Below are 15,291 nucleotides of genomic sequence, written 5' to 3' on the forward strand. Positions count from 1 at the left end.
GCAGTTACAAAACATATTCATGCAGTACAATACATACAGTGATTAACTTTACAAATGTCTATTGAAATAGCTGCATATAGTGTAGTACAGTAAATTTGCAATTACAAAACTACAGTAGTATACTGTACCTGTTCTCTTCTCTGAATGTCCTTACTATGGTGGACACAGAAAATCGGCTCAAATTGGGTTGCACTCTAAGTCCTGCTTCCCTCATTGTCAGTCCATGGACAAGATCATGGTCTATAACTGTTGCTCGAATTTCATCAGATATTTCCACACTTTGTCTTCTTCTTTCTCTTCCTCTTTCTCTTCGTCCTCCTCTTCCTCTTTCTTGCCCTCTTCCTCCTCGTCGCCCACCTCGCATACGCACTCGTCCTCGTCCTCGTCCTCTCACATTGTTTCTTCTATCCATTCTCAGACTTTCTCCTTCCCACCTTCAACAACCTGTTTGCTCTCTGAACTGGCTTATATTGGTTGTGTCGCATCATTTGAAACAGGTTAAATCCATTTTGAGTGGTTGTGTTCAATCAATGACATGTGTTCTCTATTTGTATTTGTTTGTTGCCACTTGTGTTTACCAGTGTGGATGACATGTGCATTAGAGTAAACAATGTGTTTTGAGAATGAGAATGTGTTTAGAGTTTTGCTGAAAAGTCTAAGTGAGATCTGCAAATTGTGTTTTACCATGTGAAATGGTTTAAGGTATTGACAACAGACTGCATCATTTGCTAAATGAGTCCAGGAAACTGAGAACTTTGTTCAGCCAATGGGTTTTAGTGTTTTAGCCATTGGAAAAAAACTGTAACAGGGTATTACCAAGAAGGCATCATCGTCATCATCATCATCAGTATTCATTGTTAGGTGTGTCTGTCAGCTGCTCCATACTAGGGATACGATTCAGTCCAAGGAGTGTTATAGAGCAGCGGGTACGTGATTGCATTCATTGAGTGATAGAGAGAGAGAGGAGGGGGGAGAGAGAGATGAGGGGAGAAATAGAGAGAGAGGAGAGGGGAGAGAGAGATGAGGGGAGAAATAGAGAGAGAGGGGAGAGAGTGATGAGGGGAGAAAGAGAAAGAGAGAGGGGAGGGGAGAGAGAGATGAGGGGAGAAAGAAGAGAGGGGGATGAACAGTAACAAAAATACTTGAAGACAAAAATACCAGCCACCACACCTCAGTCCCTTTATCTGTTTATTATTCCATATCACTCCATCTTTATACACCTTCTTCACACTACTGTTCCATTCTACCCATCCCTCGTTCACCCAGTGATTCATTCCTTTGTTAATTTATCATTTCATTCATCTGTTCATGCAATAGGAAAGCCACAGGTAAGAGGCACTTAGAAAAATACAAAAAGTCGTTTTTAAAAAAAGAATACAGTCTGAAATGGCATCCTATGTGGTGCACTACCCCCTCTGCCTGGTTTCTGATTGGTCCATTCAGGAAGCAGGTCTATTTTGATTGGTCTATTCAGGAAGCAGAGGCCAGATTGACAGCAAGCTACCATTTACAATAGACTGGGCTAAAAGCCGGGATTCAATTAAAGAAGCGATAAGCAAACAACACTCTCAACAATGATTTCCCAGATGTTTGCGGAGATCGCATTTGCAGTAAACGCTGCGGATGTCATAAATGACCTTTTGTGCAGTGAGCTTATCGACAAAGCATCTTTGATTGAATCCCGGGCCTTGTCTAACAACTATCTACTACTAATTTGGTCCTTTGAACATCGATAACTGACGAGACACTGGGTATCTATATTGACTACAGGGTTGGTGTCAATTCCATGTAAATTCCTGTCAATTCAGAGAGTAAATCAAATTCCAATTCCAAATGTTCATCATCATTGAAGAGCATTGAAGAGAATTGGAACTTTCTGAATTTACTGAAATTGAAACGGAATTTAACAACAACTGACTGGTTACCACTGTTCTTTGAGTGAACTGTGAGGGCAGTTGAAGCTAACTATTTTCCATTGAAATCAATTCATTTTATAGCATAATTAGCATTTCATCAAAATGAAATTAAAAAAGCTGCGAGCTAGAAAATACTTACTATAATATTCCTGCATAGATATTGAAGTGCATATTGAAGATTAGATCTAAAAATACAAATGTACATATGATCCAGTAAGAAGGATAGAAACATTTAAAACAGTGTAAAGAAATAAGTATTTTGTTATTAATTACGGAGTGTATTTGTTATTAAAAAAAATTGAATAAGTGCTTCCATGTAAAGAAGTATTCTAGGTATTCACAAAAATCTGTAATTTTTTAAAAACCTGTTTGATTTGAAATTCTGTCTGATCCCAGGTTTGAACTAAGTTCATTAAAGTAAGTTAGTTAAACAAAAAATATAGGTTTCATTTTTTTCTCTCTCTCTCAATCCCTTTAAAAATGTTGAAGGTATTAAACATTGTTACAAAGCTAAAAAAAAACTGTGATCAAAAGTACATAGTGTTACTTAAATGAAAAAACGTAAATAGTAAATAATGCTAAATAATAATGTAAATAATACATGAAATACATGACAATATGAATATTAAGAGAGAATACATGAGACAGTCTTGAATCATGTTAGGGAATAAAACATCAACGTTACGCAAAGTGTTTCTTTGTAGTCAAAGGACATTAGGAGTGGTAACTGTCTGTGTGTCTGTGTGTCTGTCTGTCTGTCTGTCTGTCTGTCTGTCTGTCTGTCTGTCTGTCTGTCTGTCTGTCTGTCTGTCTCTGTGTGTCTAGTCCAGCAGTGAAGGCTCTGAAGGGCGTATGATGGTTGGACGGCCTGGGGCCGCAGGGGGTCTTCTGTTATAGAGGAGGACAGAAGGAGGGAGAGAGAGGAGGGATGGAGAGAGAGAGAGAGGGAGGGAGGGATGGAGAGAGAGGGAGGGAGGGATGGAGAGAGAGGGAGGGAGGGATGGAGAGAGGGAGGGAGGGATGGAGAGAGGGAGAGAGAGGGAGGGAGAGAAGCAGGGAGGGAGAGGAGGGAGAGGCGGGAAGGAGGGAGAAAGATGGAGAGAAGCAGGGAGGGAGAGAAGGAGGGAGGGAGGATGGAGAGAGAGGGAAGGTAGGATGGGGAAGAAGGGAGGGATGAATAGAGTGAAGGAGGAAGAGATGAGTGAGGAGTGAGGGAGGAAGGAAGGAAGGAAGGAAGGCAGGAGAGAGAGGGAGGGAAGAGAGAAGAGAAAAACATATGTATCATTCCCACAACCCACGATACACCAAACCCCCCACAACTACCACAACCACTACCACCACAACCACTACCACAACCATCACTACCACTACCAAAACCACTACCATCACTACCACTACCACAACTACCACAACCACTACCACCACAACCACTACCACAACCATCACTACCACTACCAAAACCACTACCATCACTACCACTACCACAACTACCACAACCACTACCACCACAACCACTACCACAACCATCACTACCACAACCACTACCACAACTACCACAACCACTACCATCACTACCACTACCACAACCACTACCACAACCACTACCACAACCACTACCACAACTACCACAACCACTACCATCACTACCACTACCACAACCACTACCACAACCACTACCATCACTACCACCACCACGGGGCGGCAGTGTAGCCTAGTGGCTAGAGCGTTGGACTAGTAACCGAAAGGTTGCAAGATCAAATCCCCAAGCTGACAAGGTACAAATCTGTCGTTCTGCCCCTGAACAAGGCAGTTACAGTGAGGGAAAAAAGTATTTGATCCCCTGCTGATTTTGTACGTTTGCCCACTGACAAAGAAATGCTCAGTCTATAATTTTAATGGTAGGTTTATTTGAACAGTGAGAGACAGAATAACAACAAAAATATCCAGAAAAACGCATGTCAAAAATGTTATAAATTGATTTGCATTTTAATGAGGGAAATAAGTATTTGACCCCCTCTCAATCAGAAAGATTTCTGGCTCCCAGGTGTCTTTTATACAGGCAACGAGCTGAGATTAGGAGCACACTCTTAAAGGGAGTGCTCCTAATCTCAGCTTGTTACCTGTATAAAAGACACCTGTCTACAGAAGCAATAAATCAATCAGATTCCAAACTCTCCACCATGGCCAAGACCAAAGAGCTCTCCAAGGATGTCAGGGACAAGATTGTAGACCTACACAAGGCTGGAATGGGCTACAAGACCATCGCCAAGCAGCTTGGTGAGAAGGTGACAACAGTTGGTGAGATTATTCGCAAATGGAAGAAACACAAGACAACTGTCAATCTCCCTCGGCCTGGGGCTCCATGCAAGATCTCACCTCGTGGAGTTGCAATGATCATGAGAACGGTGAGGAATCAGCCCAGAACTACACGGGAGGATCTTGTCAATGATCTCAAGGCAGCTGGGACCATAGTCAACAAGAAAACAATTGGTAACACACTACACCGTGAAGGACTGAAATCCTGCAGCGCCCGCAAGGTCCCCCTGCTCAAGAAAGCACATATACATGCCCGTCTGAAGTTTGCCAATGAACATCTGAATGACTCAGAGGACAACTGGTGAAAGTGTTGTGGTCAGATGAGACCAAAATGGAGCTCTTTGGCATCAACTCAACTCGCCGTGTTTGGAGGAGGAGGAATGCTGCCTATGACCCCAAGAATACCATCCCTACCGTCAAACGTGGAGGTGGAAACATTATGCTTTGGGGGTGTTTTTCTGCTAAGGGGACAGGACAACTTCACCGCATCAAAGGGACGATGGACGGGCCATGTACCGGGTATTCCAGCATGACAATGACCCAAAACACACGGCCAAGGCAACAAAGGAGTGGCTCAAGAAGAAGCACATTAAGGTCCTGGAGTGGCCTAGCCAGTCTCCAGACCTTAATCCCATAGAAAATCTGTGGAGGGAGCTGAAGGTTCGAGTTGCCAAATGTCTGCCTCGAAACCTTAATGACTTGGAGAAGATCTGCAAAGAGGAGTGGGACAAAATCCCTCCTGAGATGTGTGCAAACCTGGTGGCCAACTACAAGAAACGTCTGACCTCTGTGATTGCCAACAAGGGTTTTGCCACCAAGTACTAAGTCATGTTTTGCAGAGGGGTCAAATACTTATTTCCCTCATAAAAGGATTTGCATTTTAATAACATTTTTGACATGCATTTTTCTGGATTTTTTTGTTGTTATTCTGTCTCTCACTGTTCAAATAAACCTACCATTAAAATTATAGACTGATCATTTCTTTGTCAGTGGGCAAACGTACAAAATCAGCAGGGGATCAAATACTTTTTCCCCTCACTGTAACCCACTGTTCCTAGGCTGTCATTGAAAATAAGAATTTGTTCTTAACTGACTTGCCTAGTTAAATAAAGGTAAAAAAAAAACACTACCACCAAACCCACTACCATCACTACCACCACCATCACTACCACCACTACCCCCACCACGACAATCACTACCATCAATACTACCACCACAACCAATACAACCCAACCACCCACCAATACTTCCAAACCCCCCCACTACCACAACTACCACCACCATCACTACCATCACTACCACCACTACCCCCATCACGACCATCAATACTACCACCACAACTCAACCACCCACCAATACTTCCAAAGCCCCCCACTACCACTACAACTACTACTACCACCACCACCAATACAACCACAACTACCACCACTGCTACCACAACTACCACCGCCACCAATACAACCACAACTACCACCACCAAAACCACAACTACTACTACAACCACTACTACAACTACCACCACTACCACCACCACCCTTCTTAATGTAACATCATTACCAATAAAAGTGACCTATTGTGACCCAATAGATCGTTCTAGCAGTTCTAGCCTCCATTCCTCCAGAGGTAAGTGGGGCGTGTACACTCACCTGCCCAGGAGCAAAGCTCTTACCTGGGTATGCCGGGGGGCAGTGCTGGGGGAACCCTGGCTGGGCGAGACGGGATCAGGGGGACATTGGCAACAGGGTCCGCTACACTGTAGGTGTTGACTGGTGGGGGTCCGGGTCGAGAGGGGATGAGGGGCGCCCCGAAAGCTGGGTTTTGGGGACTGGAGGGAGGAGGGGCGGCGGTGGGGACTCTTGCTGCCGGGGGGCGACTAGGAGGGGGGACAGCGGCCGGGGCTGGTCTGGCCTGAGGAGGGGGGCTGGGGGAGGGAGGAGAGGGGGAGAGAGATGGAGAGGGATAGAAAGAGGGGGAGAGAGAGAGAGACAGAGTGGGGGGAGAGGGAGAGCGATAGATAGATAGAAGGGGGAGAGAGATAGAGAGGGGGGGAGAGAGAGGAAGAAAAAGGGGAAATAAATATATTTATATTCAGTTTCACATCCAAATGTACATTAACCTACACGTGAGAGCCTAGTGTGTGTTTGCACATGTGAACTGTGTGTACGTGTGTGTGTGTGTGTGTGTGTGTGTGTGTACATATGTGTGTGTACGTGTACGTGTGTGTACGTGTACGTGTGTGTACGTGTGTGTGTGTGTGTACGTGTGTGTGTGTGTACATGTGTGTGTGTGTACATGTGTGTGTACGTGTGTGTGTACATGTGTGTGTGTGTACATGTGTATCTCTCTCTGTGACCTGGGTTCCTTGGTCCTCCAGGTGTCGTCTACAGGTGGAGGTACAGGAGCTGACACTGTGGTTGTACTGATGTCTCCTATGATCACCAGGGCTTCTTTCAGAGCATGGTACATCCTCAGCATCTCATCTCTCCTCTGAGCCTGGTCAGCTGACTCCTCCATCAGACTGCCCTGGTCCCCACAGGAATACAGGTAGGCTAACAACTCAGAATGGATGAAGTCTTTAGCCTAGAGAAGGAGAGGGGGATGGGGGGTGGGAGAGAGGAGAGAGGAGAGAGTTAGTACATCAAACTCCACAGTTCCCCACAGGAATACAGGTAGAGATCTTTATTCTAGAGAGGGAGAGGGGGAGGTGGGAGGAGAGGGGGAACGAGGGTAGTGAGCGAGCGAGAGAGAGAGAGAGAGAAGAGGGGAGAGGGAACATAAGAAAAGCAGAGGAGAAGATAAGACATGAGGTCTCAGACTTGTTGACAAATGTGTGTGGTTCACAGTCTGGTGTGTACGTGTGTGTTCACACTTCCACGTTGTCTCCATGCTGCCGTGCTATTTGTTGCTACTTGGCTACCTGCCAAACTTGTTTTCCTCTTTTAATAACCGTTTAATCAAACTCTGAACTTAACAAGTTTACCAACGTCCACACTCAACTTTTTCATTCAACGCTTTATCTGGGCATGGATCTGCAGGACCTCCACCAGCCGAAAAAGCTGAGTAACATTATGCCTTGTCATTGCAGTAGCCGTGCTGCAAGCCCAGCTTCAGACGCAATCGTTAGGCAAGGGTTATTTAAGTGTAGGAAAGGATGAAACAGCATCGGTGCCACCAAGAAGTACAGATAGTAGAATAATCGCCTCGCACAGTCCCCGCAGCCGGACAACTTTCTCAGGGCTTCTGGAAAGAAATGCTTTCCGCATGCTCATCCGGTGACGCTCATTCAGCCTATAGAAACTTTCAACTGGTTTTCCCCATTAAGCAACGAGTCAGAGTCCGAGCCAGAGTCCGAGCCTTCCTGGTCTCTCCTCCACCCATTACGGGGTCTGAGCCACCGAAGCCATTAGCTCTGACAAATTGAAAACCCTAGTCATTGGCAACTCCATTACCCGCAGTATTAGACTTAAAAAGTATCATCCAGTGATCATACACTGTTTACCAGGGAGCAGAGCTACCGACGTGAAGGCTAATCTGAGGAGGGTGGCTAAGGCTAAAACACAGTCGTGGCCAAAAGTTTTGAGAATGACACAAATATTAATTTCCACAAAGTTAGCTGCTTCAGTGTCTTTAGATATTTTTGTCAGATGTTACTATGGATTACTGAAGTATAATTACAAGCATTTCGTAAGTGTCAAAGGCTTTTATTGACAATTACATGAAGTTGATGCAAAGAGTCTATATTTGCAGTGTTGACACTTCTTTTTCAAGACCTCTGCAATCCGCCCTGGCATGCTGTCAATTAACTTCTGGGCCACATCCTGACTGATGGCAGCACATTCTTGCATAATCAATGCTTGGAGTTTTTGTTTGTCCACCCGCCTCTTGAGGATTGACCACAAGTTCTCAATGGGATTAAGGTCTGGGGAGTTTCCTGGCCATGGACCCAAAATATCGATGTTTTGTTCCCCGAGCCACTTAGTTATCACTTTTGCCTTATGGCAAGGTGCTCCATCATGCTGGAAAAGGCACTGTTTGTCACCAAACTGTTCCTGGATGGTTGGGAGAAGTTGTTCTCAGAGGATGTGTTGGTACGATTCTTTATTCATGGCGGTGTTCTTAGGCAAAATTGTGAGTGAGCCCACTCCCTTGGCTGAGAAGCAACCCCACACATTAATGGTCTCAGGATGCTTTACTGTTGGCATGACACAGGACTGATGGTAGCGCTCACCTTCTCTACTCCGGACAAGCTTTTTTTCCGGATGCCCCAAACAATCGGAAAGGGGATTCATCAGAGAAAATGACTTTACCCCAGTCCTCAGCAGTCCAATCCCTGTACCTTTTGCAGAATATTAGTCTGTCCCTGATGTTTTTCCTGGAGAGAAGTGGCTTCTTTGCTGCCCTTCTTGACACCAGGCCATCCTCCAAAAGTCTTTGCCTCACTGTGCGTGCAGATGCACTCACACCTGCCTGCTGCCATTCCTGAGCAAGCTCTGTACTGGTGGTGCCCCGATCCCGCAGCTGAATCAACTTTAGGAGATGGTCCTGGTGCTGGACTTTCTTGGGCGCCCTGAAGCCTTCTTCACAACAATTTAACCGCTCTCCTTGAAGTTCTTGATGATCCGATAAATGGTTGATTTAGGTGCAATCTTACTGGCAGCAATATCCTTGCCTGTGAAGCCCTTTTTGTGCAAAGCAATGATGACGGCACGTGTTTCCTTGCAGGTAACCATGGTTGACAGAGGAAGAACAATGATTCCAAGCACCACCCTCCTTTTGAAGCTTCCAGTCTGTTATTCGAACTCAATCCGCATGACAGAGTGATCTCCAGCCTTGTCCTCGTCAACACTCACAACTGTGTTAATCTTGGGGATAGAATCCCACTGACGGGATTGCTAGCATGGCGGGAAATTCAAAACATCAAAAATCTAATAATTTCAATTTCTCAAACAATCAACTATTTTACACCATTTAAAAGATAAACATCTCCTTAATCGAACCACATTGTCCGATTCCAAAGAGGCTTTACGGCGAAAGCATAAAGTTAGATTATGTTAGGAGAGTACATAGCCAAAAAAGTACACACATCCATTTTCAATTCAAGGACAGGCGTCACCAAAAGCAGAAAACCAGCTAAAATTATGCACTAACCTTTGACAATCTTCATCAGATGACACTCCTAGGACATTATGTTGGACAATACATGCATGTTTTGTTCTATCAAGTTCATATTTATATCCAAAAACAGCATTTTACATCGGCGCGTGTCGTTGAGAAAATGTCTCCCCCAAAACTGCCAGTGAATTTACAAAAAATACTCATTATAAAACGTGGTTAAAGTATTAAACTGTTATTCAAAGAATTATAGGTTAACATCTCCTGAATGCAACCGCATTGACAGATTTCAAAATAACTTTACTGGGAAAGCACACTTTGCAATAATCTGAGTACTCTGGTCAGAAAAATACACTACGCAATACAGATAGCTGCCATGTTGGAATCATCTAAAATCATAAATAACATTAGAAATATTCCCTTACCTTTAATAATCTTCATCAGAAGGCACTTCCAGGAATCCCAGGTCCACAACAAATGTTGTTTTTTTCGATGAAGTTCATAATTTATGTCCAAATAACTCCATGTTGTTCCGTGTTGTTAGCGCGTTCAGTAGGCTACTCAAAATGTAGGGCGCGGGAGGGAAAAAGTCACGACGAAAAGTAAAAAAAAAAATCTATTTAAGTTCGTTCAAACATGTCAAACATTGTTTAGCATCAACCTTTTGGGCCATTTTTAACGTGAAACATCAGTAATATTTCAACCGGACCTCTCCTGTGTCTTGAAAAACGTTTTGAAAAAGGTTTCACCTCACATGAACGCGCATGAGCGCGCAATAATGAAGTGACGACATCCCAGGGACATCAACTTCCCTTCCTTCTCATCCGGTCTCTGTTCATCATAGACGCTTCAAACAACTTTATAAAGATTGTTGACATCTAGTGGAAGCCATAGGAAGTGCAAAATGAATCCTTTGTCACTGTGTGTTTTATTGACAATGACTTGAAAATAGTACAGCCACAAGATTTTCATTTCCTGCTTGTATTTTTTCTCAGGTTTTTGCCTGCCATATGAGTTCTGTTATACTTAGAGACACCATTCAAACCGTTTTAGAAACCCCAGAGTGTTTTCTATCCAAATCTACTAATAATATGCATATTCTATTTTTGGGCCGGAGTAGTAACCTGTTTAAATTGGGTACGTTTTTCATCCGGCCGTGAAAATACTGCCCCCTAGCCCCAACAGGCTTCCAACAATCTTTATAAAGTTGTTTGAAGAGAGAATCACTGACATGATGTCAGCTGGTCCTTTTGTGGCAGGGCTGAAATGCTGGGATTCAGTTCATTTGCATGGCAAAAAGGGACTTTGCAATTAATTGCAATTCATCTGATCACTTCATAACATTCTGGAGTATATGCAAATTGCCATCATACAGACTGAGGCAGCAGACTTTGTGAAAATTAATATTTGTGTCATTCTCAAAACTTTTGGCCACGACTGTAGATGGTATAGGGATATTGTTATCTACGTCGACACCAACGATGTTAGGATGAAACAGTCAGAGGTCACCAAGTGCATCATAGCTTTAACATGTAACTTAGCTAGAAAGATGTGTTGGCATCGAATAATTGTCTCTGGCCCCCTCCCAGTTAGGGGGAGTGATGAGCTCTACAGCAGAGTCTCACAACTCAATCGCTGGTTGAAAACTGTTTTCTGCCCCTACCAAAAGATAGAATTTGTAGATAATTGGCCCTCTTTCTGGGACTCACCCACAAACAGGACCAAGCTTGGGCTGCTGAGGAGTGACAAATTCCATCCTAGCTGGAGGGGTGCTCTCATCTTATCTATGAACATAGACAGGGCTCTAGCTCCACAATGAGAGGGTGCAGGCTGTTAGCCAGCCTGCCAGCTTAGTGGAGTCTGCCATTAGCACAGTCAGTGTAGTCAGCTCAATTTTTCCCATTGAGACCGTGTCTGTGCCTTGATTTAAGTCGGGTAAAACTAAACATGGCGGTGTTCGCCATTTCTGTCATTGTTGAAAGAGATTGTGATATCTCAAAATAGGACTACTTAATGTTAGATCCTTCACTTCCAAGGCAATCATAGTCAATGAACTAATCACTGATCATAAAGTTGCTGTGATTGGCCTGACTGAAACATGGTTCAAGCCTGATGAATTTACTGTGTTAAATAAGGCCTCTCCTCCTGGTTACACTAGTGACCGTTTTTGATCTTCTAGTCATGAAATCTATGCAGCCTACTCAATCACTTTTTATAGCTACTGTTTACAGGCCTCCTGGGCCGTATACAGCATTCCTCACTGAGTTCCCTGAATTCCTATCGGACCTCGTAGTCATGACAGATAATATTCACATTTTTTTGGTGACTTCAATATTGACATGGAGAAGTCCACAGACCCACTCCAAAAGGCTTTTTGGATCTATCATTGACTCAGTGGGTTTTGTCCAACATGTCTTGGGGACCGACGCATCGTTTCGGATCCATCGTTGACTCAGTGGGTTTTGTCCAACATGTCTTGGGGACCTACGTCCAATCAAAAGACCAATCATACCCCAAATCTAGTTTTTCCAGATCTAAATGTTTTTCCTCATAATCCTGGACTATCGGACCACCATATTATTATGTTGCTCAGACCCCAACCAAGGATTATCAAAAGCCACGCTATAAATTCTCGGACAACTCAAAGAGTCCTAGACGCCCCTTTCAGAATCCCTCCACCTACCCAAAGACGTCAGAGTGCAAAAATCAGTTAACCACCCAGGATCTGAACTTAACCTTGTGTAATACCCTAGATGCAATCGCACCGCTAAAACTAAAAACATTTGTCACATGAAACTAGCTCCCTGGTATATAGAAAATACTCGAGACCTGAAGCAAGCTTAGAGAAAATTGGAATGGAAATGGCGCCACACCAAACTGGAAGGCTTCCGACTAGCTTGGAAAGACAGTACCGTGCAATATCGAAAAGCCATCACTGTTGCTCGATCAGACTACTTTTCCAACCAAAACAATCCAACATTTATTTTTGATACTGAACTAAAAAGCAGCATTCCCCAAGTGAGGATGGCCTTCACTTCAGCAGTGATGAATTCAGGAACTTCTTAGACAAAAATATTATGATCATTAGAAAGCAAACTCCTCTTTGAATATGCATATTTCTCCAAAACTCAGTTGTCCTGAGTCTGCACAGAACTGCCAAGACGACCTCAAATCAATGGAGACACTAGTTTTTTAATCCTGTATCTTTAATCACATTCACACAAATAGTCATGGACTCTAAACCTTCCAGCTGCCTACTGGACCCTATTACAACTAAACTACTGATAGAGCTACTTCCTGTGTTTGGCCCTCCTATGTTGAACATACCCTGGAAATTAGAAAGTGGATGGCGGCAAATGTTTTACTTTTAAACTCGGACAAAACAGGGCTGCTGGTTCTAGGTCCCAAGAAACAAAGAAATCTGCTTTTGATCTGACACTGAATCTCAATGGTTGTACAGTCGTCTCAAATAAAACTGTGAAGGACCTCAGCGTTATTCTGAACCCGGATCTCTCTTTTGACAGGCATATCAAAAATATTTCAAGAGCATTTTTTCTATCTTTGTAACATGGCAAAATCCGAAACGTTTTTTCAAAACATTGTGCAGAAAAGCTAATCCATGATTTTGTCACTTCAAGATTAGACTACTGCAATGCTCTACTCTCTCGCTACCCGGATAAATAAACTTCAGCTAGTGCTAAATACGGCTGCTAGAATCTTAACTAGAACCCAAAATGTGATCATATTACTCCAGTGCTAGCCTCCTGTTAAGGCTAGGGCTGATTTCAAGGTTATACTGCTAACCTACAAAGCATTACATGGACTTGCTCCTACCCATCTCTCCGATTAGGTCCTGCCGTACATACCTACACGTACGCTACGATCACTAGACGCAGGCCTCCTTATTGTTCCTAGAATTTGTAAGCAAACAGCTGGAGGCAGGGCTTTCTCCTATAGAGCTCCATTTTTATGGGATAGTCTGCCGATCCATGTGAGAGACGCAGACTCAGTCTCAACCTTTAAATCTTTCTCTTCAGTAGGTCCTATGATTGAGTGTCGTCTGGCCCAGGGGTGCGAAGGTGAATGACAAGGCACTGGAGTGACGAACCAGCCTTGCTGTCTCTGCCTGGCCGGCTCCGTTCTCTCTACTGAGATTCTCTGCCAGGGGATGAGTCACTGGCTTGCTAGTACTCCCATGCCGTCCCTACAAGGGGTGAATCACGTCGTGCAAGGCTATACTCCACTTGACTGGGTTGAGTCACTGACGTGATCTTCCTGTCTGGTTCTGCGCCCCTTCGGGCTCGTGCGGTGGAGGAGATCTTTGTAGGATATACACCACCTTGTCTCAGGGTAGTAAGTTGGTGGTCTGTTGATATCCCTTTGGTGGTGTCGGGGCTGTGCCTTGGCAAAGTGGGTGGAGTTATATCCTGCCTGGTTGGCCCTGTCCGGGGGTATCGTCCGACGGGGCCACAGTGTCCCCCGACGATCCCCCCAGTATCAGACTCCAGTATCTATGCTGCAATAGTCTATGTGCTGGGGGGCTAGGGTCAGTCTGTCCTATCTGGTGTAATTCTACTGTTATCTGGTGTAATTCTACTGTTATCTGGTGGAATTCTACTGTTATCTGGTGTAATTCTACTGTTATCTGGTGTAATTCTCCTGTTATATCTGGTGTAATTCTACTGTTATATCTGGTGTAATTCTACTGTTATATCTGGTGTAATTCTCCTGTTATATCTGGTGTAATTCTCCTGTTATATCTGGTGTAATTCTCCTGTTATATCTGGTGTAATTCTACTGTTATATCTGGTGTAATTATACTGTTATATCTGGTGTAATTCTACTGTTATATCTGGTGTAATTATACTGTTATATCTGGTGTAATTCTACTGTTATCTGGTGTAATTCTCCTGTTATATCTGGTGTCCTGTGTAATCTTAAGTACGCTCCCTGTAATTCTCCCATTTCTCTCTCACTATCTCAGGGTCTGACTGGATCTTAAGGTACACTTTATTCTCCCTCTCTCTCTCTCCCGGAGGACCTGAGACCACGTTTCTGCTGTTCTGACTGCGGCTATGTGTGTGTGTGTGTGTCAGAGTCTCAGGCTAAAACACACTCTCTCCCCCTCTCTCCCCCTCGCCACGTGCTTCTACATCTGCATTACTTGCTGTTTGAGGTTTTAGGCTGGGTTTCTGTACAGCACTTTGTGGCATCAGCTGATGTAAGAAGGGCTTTATAAATACTTTTCATAGATTGATGTGTGTTTAGGTGCTCTGTTGAATGTGTATGCAGGTGTGCTCTGGTGTGCTCCAGTATATGTGTGTGTGTGTGTGTGTGTGCGTGCGTGTGCGCTCTGGTGTGTGTGTGTGCGTGCTCTGGTGTGCGTGCGTGCGTGCGGTGTCCACTCACGCTGTTGATCATGAGGTGCATGATGGTCTTGGGCATTAGATCCCTGATGGACTTGTTGACGATGCCGATGTAGGAATCCACTAGATTCCTTATGGTCTCAACCTGCCTCTCCAGCTGGGGATCCATAGAGAAGGATTCTGCTGGTCCTGTGTCCTCACTGTCAACCTGGGAGATGGAGGGAGGAGGGAGGGAGGGAGGGAGGGAGGGGGGGGGAGGGAGGGAGAGAGGGAGGGAGGGGGAGAGAGAAGGAGAGAGGAAGGGAGAGAGGGAGGGAGAGAGGGGGGATGAGGGAAAGAGAGAGAGGGAGGGAGAGAGGGAGAGAGGGAGGGAGGGAGGGAGAGAGGAAGGGAGAGAGAAGGAGAGAGAAGGAGGGAGGGAGGGGGGGGGGGGAAAGAGAGAAGGAGAGAGGGAGGGTGAGGGAAAGAGAGAGAAGGAGCGAGGGAGGGAGGGAGGGAGGGTGAGGGAAAGAGAGGGAGGGAGGGAGGGTGAGGGAAAGAGAGAAGGAGAGAGGGAGGGAGGGAGGAGGAAGGGGGGTGAG

The 15,291-nt window shown here is 44.7% G+C and overlaps 1 protein-coding gene across 2 annotated transcripts in view; it reads right to left on the bottom strand.

Moving 5' to 3' along the window:
* Positions 1-1,175: 1,175 nt before the first annotated feature.
* LOC115147764 (dynamin-2) overlaps positions 1,176-15,291 on the bottom strand; it is a 71,180-nt gene continuing 57,064 nt past the window's right edge. For both annotated transcript variants that reach the window (XM_029690057.1, XM_029690056.1), the window contains exons 18-21: positions 14,754-14,918; positions 6,586-6,812; positions 5,902-6,153; positions 1,176-2,804 (exon numbers count right to left, since the gene is read on the bottom strand). In XM_029690057.1, coding sequence (XP_029545917.1) covers positions 2,738-2,804; positions 5,902-6,153; positions 6,586-6,812; positions 14,754-14,918 — 711 coding nt within the window. In that variant the 3' untranslated portion in view covers positions 1,176-2,737. The remainder of the gene's footprint in view (positions 2,805-5,901; positions 6,154-6,585; positions 6,813-14,753; positions 14,919-15,291) is intronic.

The sequence above is a fragment of the Salmo trutta genome, chromosome 14, assembly GCF_901001165.1.
Source record: "Salmo trutta chromosome 14, fSalTru1.1, whole genome shotgun sequence".
NCBI lineage: Eukaryota > Metazoa > Chordata > Actinopteri > Salmoniformes > Salmonidae > Salmo > Salmo trutta.